This window comes from Erigeron canadensis, chromosome 4 (assembly GCF_010389155.1).
Source record: "Erigeron canadensis isolate Cc75 chromosome 4, C_canadensis_v1, whole genome shotgun sequence".
NCBI lineage: Eukaryota > Viridiplantae > Streptophyta > Magnoliopsida > Asterales > Asteraceae > Erigeron > Erigeron canadensis.
In genome coordinates, this window is record NC_057764.1 from 6,248,480 (window position 1) to 6,274,812 (window position 26,333).

General features: G+C 36.5%; 1 protein-coding gene across 1 annotated transcript; it reads left to right on the forward strand.

The window, feature by feature from the left end:
* Window positions 1-18,023: 18,023 nt before the first annotated feature.
* LOC122596897 lies at window positions 18,024-18,953 on the forward strand. Its single transcript, XM_043769541.1, has one exon. The coding sequence runs from the start codon at window positions 18,024-18,026 to the stop codon at window positions 18,951-18,953; it is 930 nt and encodes a 309-aa protein (XP_043625476.1).
* The last annotated feature ends 7,380 nt before the right edge of the window (window positions 18,954-26,333 follow it).

Genomic DNA, 26,333 nt, shown 5'->3' on the forward strand with positions numbered 1-26,333 from the left:
AAAAGATTTGTTTACTAAAATATTTATTATAATGGTGGCAATACAATAATAATCATTCGGAACCTTTATTACACGCTAACAACATCACACATGATATTTTTATTAGTTGATAATGGAAATGATGGAACTTTACCTGATGACATCCTCATTTCGGGTATCCACAATCAACAACAAAGAAGCTACCTGCTACAACGGCTCTGGAACTTGACACTCAAATCTTTATGTGCAAAATAAGTAATCTTAAGAGAACATGGCCCTAGATCTAGAATTAAATAGTCGAAACAACTGAAGAACCTCAATGACAGATTGTATATATTATGAAATGTCACAAATGATGCTAACCTAAGAATCTGCCCCAAATGAGACGAGTTATAAAAGTGTTGGTAGCTCAAACAATCTCGATCTAAAATGTTAGTGGGTTAATTTATAGCACTTTAAATTGTATCCAAAGTAGTTTACCTCTAATTTGAGACATATTTAAAGTACCGTGTGGAGTATCATGAGAAACCCAGGGACGCTCAAACAACCTTTAACCAGATTAATCAACGTTTTATTTAATGTTGCTATAATTGAATAGAAATTTCTACAGAAAAAAACTACCTTATGAAGCATGGCCTTGCACCTTCTTACAGTTTCTGGTTCAAAACTCTTAACAGCACCTTGTGGACTTTTATTCAGGCTTGGTACCAGCTACACTTGAAGAAACTGCAAATCAGAAACATGTTTTAAAGATTAAGATACATGATGGGAGAGATTTAAAACTTCATCTTTAGGGAGGTTCATAACATCTACACTAACAGGTTCATAACATCAATTCCAAGCTACGGCCAGTAAATATGACCAGTCACGACTCCAGTTACAATCCAGTGAATGAAGTCTTGTGCTATTTTTATACCTGTTATTATTGTCCAATTGACCAGTCATGACTCCAGTTCATCCACCAGTTCACCCACCAGTTGAAGTCTCAGTCAACACATCATTCACCTGGCAATTAAAGCCCCATCACAACTGCAAATTCAATGGCTTTCACCTACATATACAAAGACAATAATATAAGATATAGTCCTTAGCAAGTGCTGGCCATTTCTACTTTTTTACCCAAGTTGCCCGCCAACCCGTATTTGCAACTTTAATGACTCGATACATTTCCATAAGCTTTATCACTTAAAAACACACCAAAAATCTGCAGATTACTTTTAAATAACAAATTAATCACTTCCAACTTACATATTTCCTATTTTGGTTATAAAAAAAAAGGTTAAGTGGGTCAAATAACCCAAAATAGAATACCAAATTATTCTTGCTACCTCTATAAACCACCATGTATCTAAACACCCGTATAGACCATGCAGCATATAACTAATCCTGTATATGAATCAAATTATTTCCCAAAGTATATCCTGAAAACCATGCAGCTTAAAACCTTCCGGATCTCAAACTCCTAACACAAAAATATATAAAACCTAATTTATATAATGACAGTCTTAATTTTAAACCAAAACAACCTTTTTTGACTCTCTATAAAGTCCCATGGCTGCAACATAGAATGGGACCTCCCGAAAAAGAGTAGCACCGGTCTCACGGAAGAAGCCTTTGAGACCATTTTGTTGCCATGTACAGATGCTTGCCTCCGCCACATTGTTGCATATACCTGCCTGCAACCTTTGTGATGATTTCCCTAAAAAATTTGTTAATTTACATATAGCTTTAAAACCCGTGTCCCGACACGGGCGTGTTATATATACATTTGACTTATCGAGGTGAGTATAGGCCAGAAGATCAAAGGTGAAAAAGCTCAAAACTAAATCTTTATAGCTCAATAATGTGTTATAATAGCATCAGCGTCCTAATCATGTGACAAAACCAAATATTTATAGCTTAATCATGTGTAATTCATATTGCATCAGGGTACCTAATCCCTGTTGACCCAAACCAGTTTTTAACCTCTTACCCAACCCAACCCAACCCCCATTTATCTAACTCTAGTGTAAACATATAGTATCAGGTATCTTTAGAGGTGACACGTCTTACATAATTTTATTTAGAGGGTTAGTTTAATGCCGAAATATTTCATCAACACGGTTTGACCCATTTCGGAAAATATGATCAGGGTGTTTCACGCAGACGCAAACTTATCTAACCCATTTAAAGATAATTTAAGTTGTTTCAACATATTCAACCTAACCTGCCAAGTAATTTGCTTCCGCAGGCGGATTAATGTCTATTTTTATAGCCTAGCAATAAGATTAAATATATATAACAGTTAATTACGCAAGATAATTATAAGAAATAACAATTATGTACTAAAAAGAGACTTTTTATGACCAAGCCCGTATCCAACCCACCCATGTTACCATCTTTAGTCTAAGAATCCGTTTAATGTACAAATTCATGACTGTTATACCAAGCTCAATCACTTACCACAGGAGGCCTTGATAAGCATGTCCTTCTGGTCCAGTTATACCAAGTTCAATCATTTTCGGCATGAACCATTGCCAATACACCAAGAGACTTGCATTTTCTAAGACCCCCCAACAAAAGCTCATCACTGATCATAAGAGAACCCTTATAAGCCATCAAAAACTTAAAAGAGTTAATACCTGTAGTTTAGGACAGGAACAACTACTTTAGTCATTTTAAGAACGAAAAAACGTTTTCAATCTTCATGACTGAAAAATCCAAACCTTTTTCCTTAACCATAATTTTCATCTCCTTGGAAACAGTATCATCCCATTTTGTGATCACCATGTGAAAGTTGTAATCCATGCAAGCCAGCTTTGCTTTTTCAGCATAGGCTTCGTAACCTCTTGTTACAAAATATTAGTTTTAATATTAGTTTTAATGTTGTAATTCCAAGTTAGAGGGTCAATATGTACAACGAATAAGTCGAGGGGGCGTTTATGTCAACTTTGAAAGTCTGTAACAACTAACCGTTGAGGACGGTTATTAGTGTCGTTGTATATATAAACCAATATTATCAATATAATGGATATACAGAAAATTAAACAAATCTCTTTTCTCTCTCTCTACAAATTCTTCATTTCATTTGGTATCAGAGACACTCTGAAGTGGAGCGCTTCCGATAACCACCACCGAATTTCATCTCCGATCATAATTCCGGTTAGGTTTCTGGCGAATCATTGAATTCTCTTCTTCTCATCAAAATCAATGGCGCCAGACACTCGCAATCAGGATTACGAACGTTTGAAGAAGGAATTCGATCAAACTCAAAAGGATTTAGCTACTCAGATCAATTCTTCACTAACGATGCGAGCTACAATTGAGGAATTGACAAAGGAGGTTGAAATTTTAAAAAATCAACGACAATTGACGACGGCGCGTGGTGATGGTGAACGTTATAGTGCTAACAAGTTAACTCGACTTGAATTTCCGCGATTTAATGGTGATGAGGTGGATTCGTGGCTTTATAAGTGTGATCATTTTTTCACCATTGATGAAACTCTGGAAACTAGTAAGGTGAGGTATGCAGCAGTGCATATGGACAACAGAGCACTTTCATGGCACTTAGGTTACATGAGAACAATTGGCAAGACTATGGAAGCTATTTTGTGGACAGATTATGCTAAAGCTATTACTGCCAGATTTTCAACCACATAAATGGAGGATCCTATGGCTTCCTTGAAGGCTCTCACTCAGACTGGGGATTTGGAGGTTTATTGTGATGAATTTGATACACTACTCACCAAGGTTAGTCTTCCTGAAGATCACATTATTAGCTGCTTTATTGAAGGCCTGAAACCTGAAATTAAATGTCCTCTTAGAATGTTTAAGCCAAAAACACTTAGAGATATCTATATTTTAGCAAAAATGCAGAATGAAAGCAATAAATCCTTAGGCAAAGCTTCCACTGGTAGTAGTAGTTATGGTTATAAAGGATGGGGAATCAGGAATATGCCTCAGTTAAGTAATGCTTCAAAACCACCAATATTGGCTACACCTGTGAGTTCAGTACCTTCAAATGCCATAGTGCCTGCAAAAATAACTAATAAACATTTAGAGGAAAAGAGATCCAAGGGAGAATGCTTCTATTGCAATGAGAAGTTTGTACCTGGTCACATTAAGGTCTGTAAGGGGAAGAAACAATTCTTTTTGATACAAGTTGAGGAAGGTGTAGAAGAGGAGGTTAATCAGGTGCAAGAAGTGGTGGAATGTAGAGATATTGTTGTGAGAAATCCTGAAAAAGCTGTGATGATAACCTCACATTTCATTGAATGCAATTCTAGGAATTCCTTCCTACTCCACAATGCAAGTAGTGGGAACCGTAGGTACTAGGAATTTGCATATTCTAGTGGATAGTGGCAGTACACACAGTTTTATGAGTAGAGCCCTTTCAGAGAAAATGAAGTGTACTCTGCTCCAAATTCCACATGTTAAGGTGTCTGTGGCCAATGGAAATGACATGACCACTGTGGATATGTGCGAAACATTTGAATGGATGATGCAGGGAGAGTGGTTTTCTGCGTATATGTTATTATTAGAGCTAAGCAATTATGATATTGTCTTGGGAGTACAATGGTTAGCCACCTTGAATGATATAGTTTGGAATTTTAAGAACTTGACAATGAAATTTAGTCTGGAAGGCAAGCAATTTGAGCTAAAAGGAGTGGGCAAACAAGGAGTCAGTTTATGTTCTATGGAGAAGATGAATAATATTTGAAGTCATAATGGGGTGGTTCAAGCAGAATTACTGGCTTTCACAGAGCTTGATGGTACCAATAATAGCCCATTTGCTGCCCCAGTAGTGTTAGTGAAGAAAAAGGATGGCACATGGAGGATGTGCATTGATTACAGAAGCTTAAATGCAGCTACAATTAAAGATGTATATCCCATACCCTTGATTGAAGAGCTCTTGGATGAGTTGCAGGGTGCTTCTATTTTTTCTAATTTGGATTTAAGATGAGGGTATCATCAAATTAGGATGAATGAAGCAGATATCTATAAGACTGCATTTAAGACTCATGCAGGCCATTTTGAGTTCCGGGTGCTTCCATTGGCTTGACAAATGCACCAGCAACCTTTCAATCTTTGATGAATGAGGTTTTTAGACCATTATTGAGGAAATGCACACTGGTATTCTTTGATGACATCTTGGTGTACAATCAAGGTTGGTCTCAGCATATGAAGGATTTGGAGTTGGTCTTATCAATAATGAGGGAGAATGAATTAAAAGCCAAAAAGACTAAGTGTGCTTTTGCAGGAGAAAAGGTAGAGTACTTGGGTCATGTAATTGATAAGGAAGGGGTAGCTACTGATCCCAACAAGATTAAAGCAATAATGGAGTGGCCAGTACCTTTGAATGTGAAGCAGTTAAGAGGGTTTTTAGGATTGGCAGGGTATTATAGAAAATTTATCAAAAATTTTGGGATTATTGCCAAGCCATTGACTGAATTGCTTAAGAAAAATAATTTTGGTTGGTATACTGAAGCTGAAGTAACATTTATCCAACTTAAATTGGCTTTGAGTAAACCCCCTGTGTTAAGCCTACCAGTTTTTTCAAAATCCTTTATTATTGAAACTGATGCATCTGGAAAAGGTTTGGGAGCAGTTTTGATGCAAGATAAGCATCCTATTGCCTTCATTAGTAAAGCTTTGTCCAATAGACAATTGGCATGGTCTGTATATAAAAAGGAGCTTTTGGCAATAATTTTGGCAGTCAAGCAATGGCATCACTATTTGGTTAGTAATCATTTTATTATCCAAACTGATCATCATAGCCTGAAATATCTAACTGAACAAACCATTGTGACTCCACTGCAACAAAAATGGTTATCTCAATTGATGAGATATGACTTTGAGATAGTGTACAAGAAGGGGGTAGATAATATTTTAGCTGATGGGTTATCCAGAATACATGGTTTATCCTTGTTACAAATGGGGGTTAGTTCTTTGGATCCTATGTTATTAGATAGGATTAAAGATTCATGGATGCAGGATAGTGAAATTAAGAAGGTTTTGGAAATTTTGCAAACTGGTAGCAATGTTCCAAATAGGTCATGGGATGGACAGATTTTGAGAAGGAAAGGAAAAATTGTGGTGGGAAAAATTCAAGAATTAAGGAAAGATATTATTTCTTTACTTCATGATTCAGCAGTGGGTGGTCATTCAGGGATTGTGCCTACTTTGAAGAGGATTTCTGATTTGTTTTTCTGGAAGAGGTGTGCAAAAGATGTTAAGACTTATGTGAAAGAATGTGGGGTTTGTCAAAGAGCAAATATGAATTAGTTCCTTATCCAGGCCTACTACAACCACTAACAATTCCACAATCTGTTTTCACTGATATATCCATGGATTTTGTTTCTGGCTTACCTAAAGTTCAAGGGAAGGATACTATCTTGGTTGTGGTAGATAGATTGACCAAATTTGGCCATTTTATCCTTCTTTTTCACCCATTTTCTGCTACTACAGGTGCCAAGGTATTTTTGGATAATATTTTAAAAATATTTTCAAAACACCATTGTGTCAGATAGAGATCCCATATTTGTCAGTAATTTTTGGAAAGAATTCATGAGATTGCAAGGAATTCAGCTGGCTATGTCATCTGCTTATCACCCACAATCAGATGGTCAGACAGAAGTTTTAAACAGGTGTTTGGAAGCTTATTTGAGGGCTATGTGTATTGACTCTCCTACAGATTGGGTAAAATGGTTACCACTGGCTCAATGGTGGTACAATACTTCCTGGCATTCTGCTATTAAGATGTCTCCTTTTGAGGCTTTGTTTGGAGTTAAGCCAGCTATTCATATATCATTTATTCCTGGTGACACTGCTATATCTGCAGTTGAGGAATTGCATAGGCAGAGAGAAGGTATGCTTCAAAGATTGAAACAACATATGGCAATTGTAAGAAATAGGATGAAACAGACTGCAGATTTGCATAGGAGTGATAGGGAATTTGCTCCAGGTGATTGGGTATATGTGAAGTTACATCCATTTTCTCAACAATCTCTGAAGGTTCACCATAATTGAAAATTATCTGCCAAGTATTTTGGGCCATATTTGGTAATTCAAAGGGTTGGTGCAGTTGCATACAAGCTTGATTTGCCTGACAATTCACAAATTCATCACACATTTCATGTTTCCTTACTTAAAAAAGCTCATGGGTCGCCTGTTCACACTGCTACATAACCACAAGGGCCAAGGTTCACATTGCAGCCTAGATCAGTGATTGACAAAAGGTTGGTTAAGAGGGGCTCCAAAGCTGCAATGCAGGTGCCGGTTCATTGGAATGGTCTTAATCTGGAAGATGCTTCATGGGAGTATCTAGATGATCTCAAGCTTAGGTTTCCTCATTTCAATTTTCGAGGGCAAAAATTCTTAAGGGGGAGCATTTGTTACAAAATATTAGTTTTAATATTAGTTTTAATGTTGTAATTCCAAGTTAGGGGGTCGATATGTACAAAGAATAAGTCGAGGGGGCGTTTATGTCAACTTTGAAAGTTTGTAACAACTAACCGTTGAGGACAGTTATTAGTGTCGTTGTATATATAAACCAATATTATCAATATAATGGATATACAGAAAATTAAACAAATCTCTTCTCTCTCTCTCTCTACAAATTCTTCATATCACCTCTAGATAAGCTGCCTTCTACGGGAATAAGAAAATCAATATGCACGGTTGTCCCACCTGCTAATGCAGCTGCTTGACCACTGAAAAAGTTGTCAATTGTCTCGGTGCCCATGAACTCCATAGCAAAGTGTATGTGAGGATCATTTCATGGAATGATTCCTTGACGGCGATTTTCATCAGCATAGTGCTTTATAACACCAACAACTGCCTCATATGAACTAACCACAATTTCAACACCTATAATATTCACAAATGATATTAAAAGCTAATCTCATTTAGTAAAAAAAAAACAGTAAAAAAGACTCCCTAGCCTATTACCCCGAAAAAAACGAATTTGTACCTGTGGATATGTGCTTCTTCTTTATGTTGATGTATATTTATAGTGGCTTAACGGTTGAAAAGTGTGTGAGGTTTGGATTTGAACTTAAAAGGATTCCAAATCAAATGTTATACCTTTTCATACCTCTGATGATTTTCCACCAAGACCACCACCACTATCTTCAGGCTGCAATAACAGAAGTCAATCAAGTCAAGATTGTTATATAATGATATAAATTGGGAAATAATTTGACATTTGCCTTGTCTAGTCTTTGGAGTTGTTCTGCATCACCCTCCTTCTTCTCAGATTCTTCCAGAGCCTTTTGATTCATAGATATAATTTGTTGTCGAATATCTGATGCATCATCATCATTCATCGGATCATTAGCATTCGAGTCATCAAGCAATAGCGGAAGGAAGATATCAAAGACATGAATTAACTCTGTTATACAAAAGACACAACTATTAGACATGTTGATGATAGTGCTCGATCCAAGACCTAATCTAGTATAGCTTTTATTACAAAAGTTTCAAAGTCATGATTCTTAAAAGTCAAATATTCATTGAAGTATTTTATCCAAATATTCATTGAAGCATTTCATCAAACACTTGACATTCATATACAAATTTGAAATTTTTGGCCATATGCTTGACTTTTTTTACATCATGTAGCTTTTTAAAATCTATAAAAATATATCAAAAGCTAACAATAAAAAAAAAAAATCATATACCTTTTCATCATCTTCATCATCATCATCATCATCATCATCATCATCATCTTCAAGCTGTGAATCCCTCTATTTCTCCATGTCTTAAAAACAATGAGAAGATTGTTACCTATGAACTCGAAAAATCAACTTTATCATTTATAAGAAGTATAGGTTCAAACTATATAAGTAATAATTGTTGCAATCTACTTCATAACTTGGTGTTTCAAGTGAACAACCACAACAACAACAAACCACTGAAATGTTTCTCTCTTTGGCTTCCACTTAAACCCTCAACTTTCTTTGTATTAAAATACATCATCTAAAAAAAAAATTAAAAGCCCATAGCTTTTATATATATACAAAAGTTAAAAAAAAACCCCAAATATTAAAAAAAAAAAATCATATCAAATCCCTATATAATATATACAAAGAAACAAACCTTTTAGCAATTGATTAATTAAGTTACCAATATGTAGATGATGAATAATTGATCCTTTTTTGAATGAATTTTAAAATACAAACCTGTAAAAGCAAAAATGAAGTGTGTGTTATTTTTGAGAGAGAGAAAAGAGTCTGATAGGAAAGTAAAATACAAAAATTTGACGACTCTTTTTTTAGTCTTTCTATATCTATATTCTCTCTCCATTTCCCACCACTCAATTTTCTTTTTCCTTTTCCCACCACTGAATTCTCTTCTTCCTTTCAAAAATAAAAGGCCCGCCCATTTTTGATTTTCAAAAATAAAAGGTCCCGCTCATAACTTACATACTAATTACACCCTCTTACACTTCACAATACACACGAGTATATACACACACTTATACACCATGAAATACACACGAAAATCATCATCAACGATGTCATACTTCCAATGTGGCATTGTTGTTTAGCTGATAACTCAGCTTTTTTTCAAATCGAAAAAGGGGATTTTGCAAAAAAATTGATGGAACTGATTTATAAAATTTAAGGAAATTGGTTTTTTAACAAACAAAGTAGTTTCTATGTATTCGTCTCCAATCAAAGAGAAACCAAGGGGTTTGGTGCCAATGCCAATGATTGTGTCGATCTCGTTGCCTGCTAGCCGTGTTGGTGTTTAGTAGATGAAAGATTGAGATCTTTGTTGTTAGGAATATTCCAACTCAATCTTTTGACTCGGAATTTGACATGGAAATGTTTGAATGTTGGGGTTAGGAGGCTTGAGTTAACAAAAGGTAGTGATGCGCGTTTGTTTCTTCACCAGGATACTGATTCCATTGAGGGCTAGAATCATGGAGCGAATTAAACTTTTTGGTACTTAAGAGTTGAGATTTTTTATTTTTTTTGGTTAAAATATTTTTGCTATTGACAAAATGCTTTTGCTTAAATTTGAAGGGGAAAGTAGACAACTTCTATATCTATAATCCCTTATAAAACATATTGGACTCTCTCTTTTAGAAAATTCAGCAATCTTTTCAATATCCTCATATTATTTAAAATTCACACATTACTTCTAATTTTATAATTGTAAACACAATCAGACAAACACCCTACCAAGACTTAACACACAGTGACTTCTTTCTCTTTTTCCTATCTACACATGCATATCGATTCTTCCCAACTATATTGTATTATCATTACCGTTTAACCGTCGCAACGCACGGGCACCAACCCTCGTATTTAAAGAAGAGATTATTAAGTGATGAGCCTTTTTGTAAAAAAGTTCTTTTTATGTACTTATTGTCTTAAGTTCGACGGTCAATCAACTCTATCATGTTATAGTTATAGATTTCATTTTTTAACACTAGTTCTAGATTTTCTGAGCGATAATTTTCATTAAACGCCTATTATATTAGCTATTAAATGGTGAATTTAGAAAATAACTGCTTTTTCAACATTTTTAAAATTTTAGCCGTTGAAGTTTTGGGTAAGTTATAGATAGTCTATGTAGTCGGTCAGGGTCGGTCCTAAAGATTTAGATGCTCAGGGCTTAATGGTTGAATATATGCCCATTTCAAAAACTTCAAATAATACAACATAAAATTTTTAAGGGTTTGAAATCTAGTCAAGCTAGGCAGCTTATAAAAATTTATAAAAACTTTACTACTTCAATTCTAAAAAATTTATAAAAACTAATAAAAAAAATAGATATTATATATTTTAATCCTAAACACCTAATAATATAGGTTATATTATACTATATGCATAAGCAAAAATATATAAAAAAAAAAAATCAAAACTCAAAAGTTTTAAAATAGATATCACCTAAGAAAACTTCAAAAGTGTCTTGCTTTTTTTCTATTATTTGGTGGGCAAAGTATACCTTTCTAACTTTTATATGACTCCATAATTTAAATTATATGTTGGTTAATGCCTTAATGATAAGAATAATTCAAGAAGAAAACAATATATTTAGTTAAGAATGTGAAAACGATGATGGCTGGAATTTTGATGATTTAACTGAAACAGATGAAAACAATTGATATCCTAGGTAAGAGATTATTACTCCTAAACTTTAGTGGTTTCCTTTTAACGTATTACTCTTAGGTGGCGTTTGTTTATGACTTAATAAATTAAGTCATGACTTAATCAAAAGTATTTAATCCATTAAGTCATCAAACATGTTTGTTTTTATGACTTAATAACCAAAAAATAACTGTATTAACTTAATCCATACAAACATTATTTATCCATTCAGTCACTTAACCAATTCAGTCACTTAATGGTTAAAAAAACAAACAGACCCTTATTTACTCTTCCTGTGAATAATAAATGGGTCAGACACTTATATGAGCCCAAAATTGGACCTACTCTAAACTAATATTGATTTAAAGACGTTGCCCCCTAGACAATTGTTGCTTAGGGCTCAAGCCCTTCTCGCCCAGCAGCAAGGCCGGGGCTGTAGTCGGTTTATCTAGAATGCTGTAATTGTAATTGTTGACCTGGTCCAGTGGCGAAGCCAAGATTTATATCTTGGATGGGCCAAAACTAAACCACGAGGGAACGAGTACTAAAAGCTAAAAGTTCAAAAAAACAAGATAACATAGTATAAAGAGACTATACATTGTGTTTATACAATTATATAGAAAATTATAACTGGCGCGATGCTCTTTAAAGTCATTAAAATTATCTAAAATGCTTAAACAGGTAAAAATATATAACTTGTGTAAATAAAAACAAAAATATTTAGTTATTGTCTTATTAATCTATATTTATTTATGTAAATAAAAGGAGATGTCTAGATGGTAAATCAAACACACTTGAAATGTCTTATCTATTGGTCTCTCTTTTCCTTAAATTCTTATATTTATATATTAACCAATGTTTATTTATGAAATAAAAATGATATGCCGAGATGGTAAATCATAGAATAGAATTCAATGATCAAGATATAATATATCTTTCTTACGTTAGAATGTTAGTTATAGATAAGGAGTAAAGTGAAAGATAAACCGTGAAGCATTATTCATAACTCATCATAAACTCCCGGATGAAATGAGCCGGGGATTACTTCTTTTAGACTTGGATGGGCCATACAAACTATGGACCAAAATTTGATAGAAATGTACATGTGATTATGTGAATCTTAGCATTATCAAAAGAGTTGGGATGGGCCTTGGCCCATCTTGGTGCATATGTGGTTGACCTCTAATATCCTGTTAGTTGTTTTTCTAGTTATTAATCTAATATAATTGCTTTTGCCGTTAAAAAAAAAAAAAAAAAAAAAAGCGCTTAGAAGGTAAAGATGATTACATGACAAGAGGCTGGTTTTGAATCCACTTCACGCAACAAAGTTTTTATGAATGTTATTTTATAATTTGAAGACATGCACGTTTACAATTATCATATCAAAAACTTCTAAAAATCAAAGATATTACATTTCTTACTAAAAATTCCAGATAAATCTATATTATTTTCATTCTCTAACATTGCCTAATTGGTTGGCTTTAATAACATAACACTACAAGAAGAATGTTCTTTAGTGACGACTTTAGTTAGTAACGACTAAAATTTGGTCACTAATAACCTCATTTAGTTACCATTAAAAAAATGTGATCATTAAATTTGGCCACTAAACAAAATTAGTGGCCAAAAAATAACATTTTTTGGTCTCTAAACAAAATTAGTCACGGACCTTTAGTGACGAAGAGTGACAAAAAGTGACCACTTAAAATTTGGTCACTAATTTATCATAATGACCAAATTTTCGTCACTAATTTTATTTAGTGACCAAATTTTCGTCACTATGATAAATTAGTTACCAAATTTTAAGTCGTCACTTTTCGTCACTAAAGGTCCATGACTACTTTTGTTTAGAGACCAAAAAATGTTATTTTTTGACCACTAATTTTGTTAGTGTCCAAATTTAGTGACCACTTTTTCTTAATGGTAACTAAATTGGACTATTAAGGACCAAATTTTAGTCATCACTAAGCAAAGTCGTCACTAATCAACATTTTTCTTGTAGTAATAAGTATTAATTGCATATTCCATGGTTCCATATTCCATATTCCTATAGTATATTTAAATTAAATAATGAATGACCTGGAGTTTGTGTTTCTGATGAATAATAATTTTATTAAATTTGTTTGGTATGAAAAATTTTCATTCAAATGATTGGCTGTGTCATTTCTAACTGGAAGTCGTTACATATATAAGACTCTTTTATTTAATGTGTTTGACTTCTTAATTGGCGTAGTTGATCAACCACCTCTCATGTGCTGTATGTGTTTTATTACTAATTAATTTATTTACTTCTAACTACAACTTATTAAAGTTTGATACACCTACATATATATATATACACCATGTAACTCAATGGCATATACACCCATACTATTCAATATTCAATATTAATCTCTAATTAGTTTTAAGCACAAGAAACAGAAATAATCAAAATTCTCTAGCTTCAAATACATTAAGATTGAATGGCTACAAGAACTCTTGAGAAGATCAGGATTCACGGGGGAGTCGTTTCACAGAATGTCGAAAATGGAGTTGTGAGGATGAAAATCTTGGTTAAGAGACAAGAATTGGACCAAGTTCTCGAACAAGTTATGAAGAAAGGACACAAGAAGCAAAATCGTCATAATCTTCCACCATTGTCAAGATCACCGTCGTTAAAGTCATTAGACCAACGGTTGAAAGATACGAAAAGAATTCGGATTTTACGTAAACAGATGAGCAGAAATTGTCGAAGCTATTGGAGGCCTGCCCTTCAGAGCATCCCCGAGACTGACATTTTGACTATTTGAGTTCTAGTTAATATTTTTTGTTTCACATAACCAAGTTATTTGTCCAACTTTTCTAGTTACTAGCGATTCGTATTTAATAAGGAAATAAAATTCATTACATTGAAATTAGTATTTCTTAATTCTTATTATTAATTACGTACTAGCACAGTACCCACGCAATGCGCTGGTGGTCCTCACGGCGATGGTGTGATGGTGGAGGCGACTGTTGGTGGTGAAAACGATATCAAGTGATGTAAATTATTGATGTAACAGATTAATGGAGATATTTTGAAAGATCACTGATTGATAGTATAATTTAGTTATGCGAAATGAGTAATCTTCCTAACAAAATAACCTAAAAATCCTCCGAACTATTAGATGATGACAAATGAAAAATTACAAGATTAAAAAAGAGAATTAGTGGATGTCACATATCACATTTTTAAACTTTTAGGAGGATTTTTAGGCTAATGTTTAGAGGATTTATCATTTTTCTTTTATTAATGTTAAGTGATAGTGTACATAAAAATATTTTAATGGGTATTATGTGTAAATATTACACCAGTTTTAACATTTTTTAAAATAAAAAGCTTTTTTTTTTTTTTTTTTTTTTTTGATATGGTATAGTTATATATGGATCACAACATGTATGAAACTCATATTACTATGCTCTTTGACAATTTTTTTTAAATAACAGTGGTGATTGGACTCAGCGGCATGCCTTTTCATCGTCTGATAGATATTGAACAGTCAATCCGAAGGCATGACTGGCAGTGAAAGTCTCACTACCGTTCTGGAGAAAACCAGTTAAATGCTATAGAAAACTCCCATGCCCCATCACATTGGCAAAGACTTCCCAATATGTCTTTCAAAGATGTTAAACCTATGACCAACACTTGGCTAAAAGACGTAAAAGGCACTAAATGTCCAGTTAGGCTAAATCTGAAAGACCTGCTCTTGACAAATTAAGTGTAATATATATTCAAGAAAGATAAATTAAGCCAATTTTATACATTATGGAGTAACATATTTGTACTTATGGTATATAGTAAAGCTTATATAAATTTAACATTATCTTATTAATTAATTAATTAACAGATAAAATGGGTAACTTTTTAATAAACATTAAAAACTAACTTGGTTGGATCGATAGTTGGAGCCCTTGTCTATGGAAACAGAAGTTATGGACTGTCTATATATCAACATCCCCCATACATCATCGAAGACGTTATTGAAACCTAAAACCCGTAAAAAACGGCATTGAGAATTACTTTTTTTTAATAGACATTAAGATATATGTTTTGGCTAATTAATTAAGATGACAAACACGTTGAGCTTTTATCGTGTTAATCCCAACTCGATGTTTAACATGAATCATTATTTGAGTCAAGCTTCTATCAAGCGCGGGAGTAAAAAGGTGTTAAAGCTTATCGGGGCTCAATTTGAATTATGTGAATCTTTCAACCTTTAATCCGTATCTATATGTATATGTATTTTTATCTTATCTTATCTTAATCTTATCTTATCTTATTATATACTAAAAAACAGTTGAACTAATGACTTATTAACCAATCAAATCGTTCAATTTCATCAAATTGACTCTCGCTTATGTCATCATTTAGATTAACTATAAATTAAAAATCATAATAATCATTATCCAAATATATTATTATATTAGTATTTATATTTATTTGTAAAAAAATTCTCATTAATTTACCCTTTTTTGTTTTCCATCAACAATTTATACTTTTTAGCCCTGAATACTTAATTCATATTTATTTTTAGTCATCAACTTGAAAGGATTTTTTAAAATTTTTTAAAAAAAAGTTACAAAAAGTATTTATATTTAATTTTTTAAAGTTACAATTGTCACTCAAATCAAAAGTCCTAATTGTTATCAAAGAATATCAAAACAATCCTAATGGTTATCAAATTATCATAGGACAATGATTAAAATAAAACATATTCATGTTATCGGCCGCATCATGATCAAACACATATACTTAGACGTCAAGTACAGGATCACAAGTATGTTTATACTTTAATTCTTAATTATCTTTCATAATAATATCACATTATGAGTACAACTGGTTTCAAACAATTATATAATAATGAAATTATTGTTGCATGTGCCTTTTGTAATGATTACAACAAACAATTCCATCAATATGTCTCAGCTAAATAATGACAGTGACAAACCTGTTGTTATTGTACTACTACTTGCAAAGTATAACACTTAGAACCGTATATTTTCATGAATTAAATGTATCAAGATCTAATATTGATAATATCATAAACCCCGTGTCTAGTGTCGAAAGTTTGCTACCAACAAGTAATGATGCAAGTTCTTCAAGTACTTCTACAAGGACTTCTACTTTAGCATCTAGATTCAAGAAGATTCCAACTCCAACAAGTGATGAATTAGATATTCTTTTTGAAGAATTCTACAATTCCAAACCGATTCATGATGAAGAACCTCGAGTCATCGTTGAACCAATTCAGACAAATGATCCAGTTCTGATGGCGTATCCGTACTACGCTACGAAGGGTCTGCCAAACAAATGCTACCCCGCAGTGTCGCGAAAGAACCAGCGCGTGAAAGGCATCTAGTTGGAAATAATACTCAAATAAAGAAAAGATTACCTAAATCTCTCCTTCCTTAGAATGCGGACGATCGGTTCCAACTTATTTAGGAAGTTAAATCTATTCCTAAAAATGGGGAAAACCTATCTATAGAGGAGTTCTCCCACCTTACGAACTTCTGGTCCTATAAAAAGGAGATATGACGAGATGAGAAACACCCACAACACTCCGACTTTGATTAGCGTAAAGAGGCTTACACTCTACCTACAGGGAATCGCTAGTAATCAGAGTCAAAAACCTCCCCCATTCATCCTTAGCGTGATCCGGTGCACAAACATTGGCGCCATCCGTGGGACCCTATATTTTCGTCCTGCAAAAAAAAAAAAAAAAAAACACCATACAACCCTTCCTTTCTTGTACCGAATCAAGGCTAGGAAAATGGCCGATGAACCACCAGGTTTCGAATCGCAAGCCCAGCAATCGCCTGGAAACGAACCTGTTAGGAATACCCCACCCACTTCTGGCCCAGCAATTATAACACCTGCTGGCGATGATCGACAAACAGGCTCCCTCGTTGAAGGCGGTGCGGAGCACCCTACTCAGACACCCGAAGGCTGTGGTAGGTTTTCACGGGGATCCCCGACAAGAAACCCGATGCTGTTTGACCCCGATTATATCGTCAGAAACTACAGTCATATCCGACGAACTATTAGCCATCTCAGGAGAACTGGAGCATTGGGCAGCACTAGCAGGGTGCTAGATTTCGATGGTGAGACAGATGACGATTATGATGCAGAAACTCCACCAAGAGAACTTCGGAGATATCCCAGAAATTCAAGACCTCGAACCGGAGTCGGGTACGGCTTTGACCTGGGTAGCGGATGCCTCACACGCCAAGATCCTCTAAGCCACTCAGGAGGAGGGAGACCCGAGGGTTCGGAACTCAGAGACCTCCCCCAGAGGGGAGGATTCAGGACGACTCCCGGACTAGGGGTACAGGGACAGAAGGTCCGCGACCCGAAGTACCTAGGGGCCAATCCGTTCTAGATCGAAACCCGCAGAACACTATGGGAAATCCCGGAGGTGACAACGATGGTATATCACGGAGTGCAGCTCAGGTTCATAACGCCCCATCAGGAATAAACACAGGGCCTTCGGGCCAAACTTACCAAGTGCCCCCGGGTTACACTTATCAGGGACCTCAAAGGCTAACCATCACAGGACCTTTGGACCATACGTATCAAAGCTTATATAACCAAGGATACTCGGGGCAGGGTTATGGAAACACGAGCGGCCCGCAGTATCATCCCAGCCATATGGTAACCAGGCGGTTGGGCCCTTACATCAGTATTTTGCACCCCAATTTGCAACACAAACCTTCGGAACAGCACCATTTCCAAGACCGTACGAGCCCCAGAATTGGGGGGCTACGATGTACCAAAATGCCCTAGAACTCAGCCTGGTTGGAGGAAGCGTCGAAAACTCACCCTTCGTCGCCTGGATACAAAGTTATCCCCTCCCAACCGACTGAAAGTACCCTTCCCACCTTGGGACCTACAAAGGAAAGAGCGACCCGGATGATTTCCTAGAAGCGTTCGAGGGTGTGGTAGAGATGAAAGCATGGAACGTACCTATTGCATGCCGAATGTTTAGGTACGCCCTCGAAGGAGATGCCAGAGAATGGTTAAAAAGCGTAACGAAAAGGTCAATTGTTAGCTTTGATGACCTCAAAGAAAAATTCAGGGCCCGGTTCAGTCAGCAGAAGAAACACAAGAAAATCCACGTGGCAACCCACGGGATAAGACAAAGAGAGACGGAAAGCTGCAGGTCGTTCATCGACAGGTTTACTACAGAGACAGAATATATAGTAGACCTTGCTGAGTCCCAAAGGATATCTGGACTAATTCACGGCCTTCGACACAAACCACTAGTAGAATTCCTATATAGAGACCTTCCGAATACTTATAAGCAAGTCCAAAAAAGAACGCATGTATTATTGGACGCGAGGGAAATAGCTTCTAAAGGGGACAATAGTCCTCCACATGACAAAGACGCTTCAGCAAAAAAGGGGAAATGGGGAAATGACAGAGAAAGACCTAAATATAGCCCGTACCAGAAGGAAGATAGGGGACTTCACAAGACTATTTTACCAGAACTGAACAAGACCCCGAAAGAAATCCTGCTCACCGAAAGCGCAGCAAAGAATTTCTCCACACCACCCCGATTAAACCCAAGGAGCAGAAGAGACACTTCCAAATACTGCGAGTTCCACCAGGACTACGGTCATGATACCAACACCTGTTGGCAGCTAAAGAAAGCCATTGAAGAAGCTATTAGCGAAGGAAAGCTGGCACACCTGGTTAAAAGTGTGAGGCAACAAACCCCCAAGAAGGAGGACGAGCAAGGAGAAAAAAAAAGGCCCAGAAAAAACCTACTATGCTATTTTGAAGAAAAAACTTGTGGAAAAGCACCCGCTCCCAAAGATGTATCGGGGCGATGTAGGCAACATTTCATTTCCTTCGACATACAAGGTTTTCCGTGACCCACTGGTAATCACTGCTCTTTTGGAAATATCAAAAGTCAAGGAGATAATGGTAGACACAGGGAGTGAATGTAATGTGTTGTACGAAGAAGCATTCTAGAAGTTACACCCTGTGTCACGAATGAACCTCAGAAAGACAGTCGCTTCGGTACAAGGGTACTCCGTAGAAACAGGTATACCCATGGGAAAGCTATCGGTCAAGATGACCATCGGAGAAGGAAGGTGGAAGCGAACTGAGAAAATTAGTTTCCTCGTGGTCAATGGAACTTCCCCATTCCAGGCGATCCTAGGCAGACCTGGAATACAAAAGTTTGAAATGATCCCATCCGTCATCCACGGCATGATCAAGTACAAATCGGACAGAGGCATTGGAATCTTGGTAACAAAGAACAAAAAGCTATCTGAAGAAGGCCAGGATGGGCCACACTACCTGACATGGAGCGAAGGACCTTACCTAGGCCGCATGGACGGATACTAGAACACCTACCAAAGACAAGGCAATTTTAGTAAGGCAAAATCTTTTTAATCACTATCTTTTTTAAAAAAAAAAAACCTAGAGAATATGGTATGTAACCTCAAATGTGTTATTTAATAAAGGCTTATATTCCTTTTATTTGTATATCTCTCCCCGTATTTAAATAGAAGTGCATAAACTTGCGCATAAATTTAAAGACATACAAGGATAGAGAGATACAGCATTAACTCATATATGATGAAAAATGGGGACACCCATATATGCATAAAAAATCTCCGGAGAAACTGGCAAATATCCGCCACAACAGATGTTGACATATAAAGCATGCTAAGACGGTTCTCAAACCGCACATAGCATAAAGTACCTTGCTACGCATAGGTGGTTCCCAAACCATTTATAGCAATGTATAATTTGCTTACCGATAAAAAAAGGTTTTGGTTCTTAGACCATGTAAAAATAAAAATGGTCCTCAAACCATATAAGAAAATTTTTCTTTCATGAAAAATTGTATAAAGACAAATTGCTCTCAAACCACATACAATAAAGGATGATGTATCACCCCACACAGTGGTTCAACACAAACACAATCTGCTGCAGGCAAGTACCAAAACGACTGAAGATATCAGTCATAGCCGCCCCACGTTATATTCATAAATGCAGCGCTATAGGCGCTGCACACAATATTCATAAACACAGTCATATAAGACTGTAGGAAAACGATAATTGTTTCAAAGTCACAGGCATCATAAGTTAAAAAGGAAATTGTCTGGGTTGGCACATATGCCAAAATACCAAGGCACGTAGGCCCGATCACTGGGGTGCATTATAGTCTTCTGATTGAATCACATCAGGAACAATCTTAAGCAAGTCTTCAACAGCAGCATGAGGGTCAACAACAACCTTCTCCAAGAATGGAAAAACAGCTTCCTTCCACTTGTGATCAGCCACCTCCAGCTCATGAGAGGCATTGGGGACAAAATCACCCCTGCAAGTCAGGTCACACTTCCCTTCGACCGAAAACTCCTCCAGCACAGTGGACCTTTCTTCCGCCCTCTCAGCGGAGGTTAGATCACCCAGAAGCTGCCCAACCTCATCACTATAAAGCAAAGACTTACTCACATACGGGATCACCTCGGTCACTACCCTTGCCCTGTCAACCTTCAGCAACTCAACCTGATTACGCAACAAACTGCTATTCTCCTTTTCCTGATCAAAGTCTTTTTGAAGTTTCGCCAAAGATTCTTCTTGCACAACGACATCTGCCTTCAACATGTTCAGCTGCTGTTTCAAACTCTGAACCAAATCGAATGCTTCAACGGTGGTTACAAACCTGGCTTCCCTGGCTTTCAAATCCTCAACTGTGGCGGTTAACGAATGCACCTCCAAACTTTTAGACCTCAGATCAATAGCCATTCTGGTAAAACGCCTAGCAGCAACAGCATCAAGATAAGCATGGAACTGGCGATCCTTCTTAAAAACCTTAAGGAAGGTCTCGTTGTCCATGCTGTCAATTTTCTTAACATCTTCAGCATTCATGTTATCACCATTCAACCAATTGAGAATTTCTTGATCATGCAAAGCTGCAACAAGGGAAAAGCCAAACAAGAATTTTAGGAAAATACAAGCATGTCAGGGGAATAAAGTCAATAAGTAAATGCATAGCTATTGACAGAATAAAACAACGATTGAGGAAGGATATCAAAAAAGCAGATACCGGTCTTCGGGGAAGAGGGCTTACGGAACTCAGCATCCTTTGATTCATCACCTACTTTTCTTCTTTTCAATCGACCGACAACAGATTGAGGGACACTTGTACTCGGGGCTGCTTTCTTCTTCTTCTTGTCGGTAGCAGATACTTCAAGAACTTCAACATCAAAATAATCCACATTAAGGATCGGTGGATTCACAGCACTTTGCACTTCAGGATTGTCATTATGGATGCCAGAGGATCCTGCATTTTGGGAAGGCGCATCAGCAGTACCACTCCCCTGTCCTTCAATACGAGGCACAATAGTAACCTCCTTCACTCCTTTCCTCACAAATTTCCTAAAAGTCATGTCTGCAAAAACAGATATCAAAAACCAAAGCATTAACATAAAAGAGGCGAAAAGAATGATGTGACACTTACCATCAATATTCACACCACCAGGCAGAGATGGTATCAGTTTGGCTTTATACAAAACAACATCAGGATATGCTACAACTGTTATGGGATTCAAACGGATTTCTCTACACAATGCATCAACGGCATAATCTGGGAAAGGGTTGTCATACTTGGCATGGACACACAATAACTTCTTATCGGTGATAGACTCATATTCTTTTGGGATTAACGACGACCTCATGAACACAAATTGACTTTTCCAGTCACGGATATCCAACCCATCCCTCTTAAAACAACCCGTTTTAGAACGATTGCCCACTATAGCCCAGTCACCAGAGGGGCAAGTTTGGACAAAGTACCTAAACAAATCTAACGACGGCTCTCCCCCATATGCCCTACACATCACCTCAAAGACAACAATCCTAGACAACCCTAAAGGAGTGATGGTAGAAATGTGGATTTCAAAAAAGGCAAGGACTTCAAGCATAAAAGTAGAAAAAGGGTATCTAACATTGCCCTCAAATACAGATTGCAAATAAAAACCCACATACCCATCAGGAGGGGTCAAAACGGTGTCACCATTCGATGGTATTTTAAACAACGATATTTTACCAGGAAAAAACTTATCAACAAAAGTGGTTAGCTTTGATCGGATAACGGTGGACTCGGTAACTTTTATGCCTTCTTTCGACATCAGAACAAAGAATCGATGAACAAATATAAGATTTAAAGGGAAGGAATGACGTACCTACTGTGATGACTGGAGATGACAAGGTCAGAAGAAACCCTAGACAGAAAGGGACTTTGTTTTTAAAAATAAAAGAAAGAAGTGGAAAGTCGAAAATAAAATCTAAATAAAGATAACCATCGGCTTTATATGCGAGGCTGCATGCTAATCAGGGCCGTCGAAATCGTGCCTTGACATTCGTGCCGAACTACCACTTTTAAAAAAACACTGATTAACACCTTTCAAATCAAGGTTTAATTAGGATTCAGGGAAATTGCAGTATAGCCCCTAGTAGACACCAAGTTTCAGAATAGTCCAAGGGAATGACTATTTGGCAAAAATCACCCCCTTGGACTGGGGGGCTTGATGGCGTATCCGTACTACACTACGAAGGGTCTGCCAAACAAACAAATGTTACCCCGCAGTGTCGCGAAAGAACCTGCGCGTGAAAGGCATCTAGCTGGAAATAATACTCAAATAAAGAAAAGATTACCTAAATCTCTCCTTCCTTAGAATGCGGACGATCGGTTCCAACTTATTTAGGAAGTTAAATCTATTCCAAAAAATGGGGAAAACCTATCTACAGAGGAGTTCTCCCACCTTACGAACTTCTGGTCCTATAAAAAGGAGATACGACGAGATGAGAAACACACACAACACTCCGACTTTGATTAGCGTAAAGAGGCTTACACTCTACCTACAGGGAATCGCTAGTAATCAGAGTCAAAAACCTCCCCCATTCATCCTTAGCGTGATCCGGTGCACAAACAAGTTCCTGACAACAATCATGAATCATCATCAAGTTCTTCTGAGCAAGGTGCTACATCTTCTAGGAGTAGTTCTTCATCCTCTTCTAATGATTCTTCTTCGCCACTCTCTCCTGATAATTCTTCTCAAGTGAATGTTCAAGAACAACCTACCCAATTTACTCAGACAACAAATCCGATGAACACTCCAAATGTGTATGTGCCACTTGACTTCGATCATCCATCCTATGAAGAAGCAGTTTTACCAGGCTATGATTCCATCTCTCAACTAAACTCAGGTTTTAATGATGATGATGTTGATATTCATCAACAAGATCCTCTTCCTCATGATCGCAAATGGTCACGTATGCTGAAAGATCATCCTACTGATCAAATTATTGGAGATTCACAAGCCGGAGTAACTACTCGTACTTCAGTTAACGAGTGTCTTGTTGCACTTTCTCTCAGCAACAATAAACCTAAAACTGTCTCTGAAGCTCTTTGTGATCCAGAGTGGGTTAAGGCAATGCAAGAAGAACTCGCACAGTTTGAAAGACTGAAAGTATGGAGATTAGTTCCAAATCCTAGAAAAGATGATCCAATAGGCACTAAGTAGATTTTCAAGAACAAAAAGGATGAGAATGGAGTGGTAGTAAGGAACAAAGCTCGACTTGTTGCAAATGGTTATTGCCAACAACCTGGTGTTGACTTCGACGAAACTTTTGCTCTAGTTGCAAGAATGGAGGCCATTCGGATTTTCTTAGCTTATGTCACATTCCGAAACTTCACTGTGTTTCAAATGGATGTGAAGACAGCTTTCTTGAATGGTGACCTCAAAGAAGAAGTTTACGTTGAACAACCAGAAGGTTTTGTTGATCCTAAAAGGACAAACCATGTCTACAGGTTAGACAATGTAAGTCCCTTTGCCACTGGATCTAACAAGATTAAGTATCTAATGTATAAGTGCGGAAAATTTTATACAAAAGCAATCAACAACAATATATCAATACGAACACGAATATGAATAAACTGGAACCGTATATTACTTCAGTAAATGCAATTACAAGTAACACACCAGGTTCGAAGTGTGAAAATATGAAAACAAAACGTCTGGAAGATTAAACCTTAAACATAAGGTTTAATCTCTATTTATACTAAAACTTACAGACTTAAACAGACCTCGAACTTCACGGACCCAAGCCCAATCTTGACCTGGAGCTCGACCTGGTCAAAGGTAGAGGTTGACCTGGTCAATGGTCGAGTTTGACTGGTCAAAGTTCGAGGTTGACTGGTCAAAGGTCGAGGTTGACTTTATTATTCGCGAAAACTTAACGTTTATTACAAGTACATATTCAATAGACTCAAGACAAACTTCTATAATGATGTTGTCACCCGGAAATGCACCAACAGACTCCCCCTTGACATCAGCATTTAGAAGTTTCCATCGATCTTCAAAGTATTCACTTGTAATACATGGAGATAGTAAAGGAAATGTTCAATCAAGCACTCCTTGAATATTGCTATCAATAATGACAATCATTAGTTTAAAAATTTGCAATCAACAAATTTTCGTTAACTAATAATATTATGTCTTCTTTTGGTAAGACTTGATCTTTATGCGCTGCACACTGATCTTCAAACTGCAAAATCTCTGTATCCTTATGACAATTAATAAATTCAATACTTAGATTGTAATTCTCCCCATGAACAATACCAAATTAAGCTCCAAGCAATATTATCATGCCAAACATCATCACTTCAAAGTAATACAGACATCATTGCCTCCTCATGCAATTCGGATATCATCACTCCAGACATTATGCAAAATAACATCTCTCAATCTATTTTGATCTTCAAGTTTAACCGACATATGATAAAGAAGTTGAATCTCCAACAATCAGCATCGAATTTAATCAGCTCTCACAACGATAAGAAATTTTGTAACGTGAATTTCAAATATGTAGCACTCACAAGATCCATGTCTTCAACCAATAGTGTCTGACTTTGTCTTGTATCTTCATGAATTCACCAATCACCTAAAGTCTTTCATATCAAATCTCCCCCTCAAGGTAAGCATCTCCAAAATACATAGAGAATCACTTAATCTGCAACCTCTTCACTAGTCACCGGATTAATCATCTCTACATCATTGGCATTAAATAAAGGTTTGATTTTCAATTACTCGGCTACAAATGATTTTCTTTATCACAAAAGCTTTTCGACAAAATCCCAAACACATGTTAAGCAATGATCATAAACAGTTTACTCGGATTTTCAATCACTGTCTTCAATCTTCATCTGATTCATTTGAATCACCTAATCTTAAATCATGCGCCTTTGATCCAAAACTAGGTCGGACACATGTCACACAGATTCAAAACCAAAAAGATACCATGACTAAACCTTGTCGAAACACCATGATCTTCATTGCTACGAACATCCAAGAATTTTGCATAGAAAACATGGAAGCTTTAAATTTTTATCCCCCCTTTTTCTCTACAAAATTCTTAAAACAGCCTATATGTTTATTTTTGGTTTCAACACATCTCCCAATCTCATCTTCATCCCACGGTTGTTCACATATGCAATCCAGAGATAACACAGTAGCTCATTGCCAAAACAACATCATGACATAATTGTTCACATATACAATCAAGAGATAACCAAGTAGCTCCTTGCCAAAACAACATCATGACTCAATTGTTCACATATGCAATCAAAAGATAACCAAGTAGCTCCTTGCCAAAACAACCTTTTTGGCCTGGTCTTGAATTCCTTCTAAGATTTCTCAGAATCTTCTATAGAGGATAAAACTCTAGCCACTATTGATTCGAGTTGTCTAAATTTAAAACCTAAAGTTGATCAAGTTTTCAAGTCTAATGCTTTATTACAGAAATTAGACCAAAACTCAAAGAGTTTACAATTTCAATATTTCAACAAGCTTAGACCAAAACTAAATCAAGATTACAACTTCTTCGAACACAACATACCAGAAGGTTGGTCGAGCTAGTAAGAGGTCAAGGTCGAGCTTGAGGTCGAACTCGACCTGGTCAAGTTCAAGTGATGTTCCCATAACCATTGGAAAGTAGACTCATTTACGAATTCGTGGCCGCTTGAATCGTCAAAAACGGAGTTACGGTTTGAAAGTTATGGTCAAAACAAAATTAGGTCGAGTTTTACTAGTATTGGTCAAGTTTGGGTGAGGTTGAGCTCGACCTGGTCGAGCTCGAGCTAGGAGGTCGAGCTTGATGGAAGGAGCGTGGTCAAGCTAGGATAATGGTGGTCGAGCTAGGAGGGTGTTCGAGCTCGAGCTAGAAAAAAGGTCGAG

What these genes read in the sequence shown, in the direction of transcription:
- LOC122596897 (XM_043769541.1), top strand. Translation starts at nt 18,024, where the DNA reads ATGAAAGCATGGAACGTACCTATTGCATGCCGAATGTTTAGGTACGCC.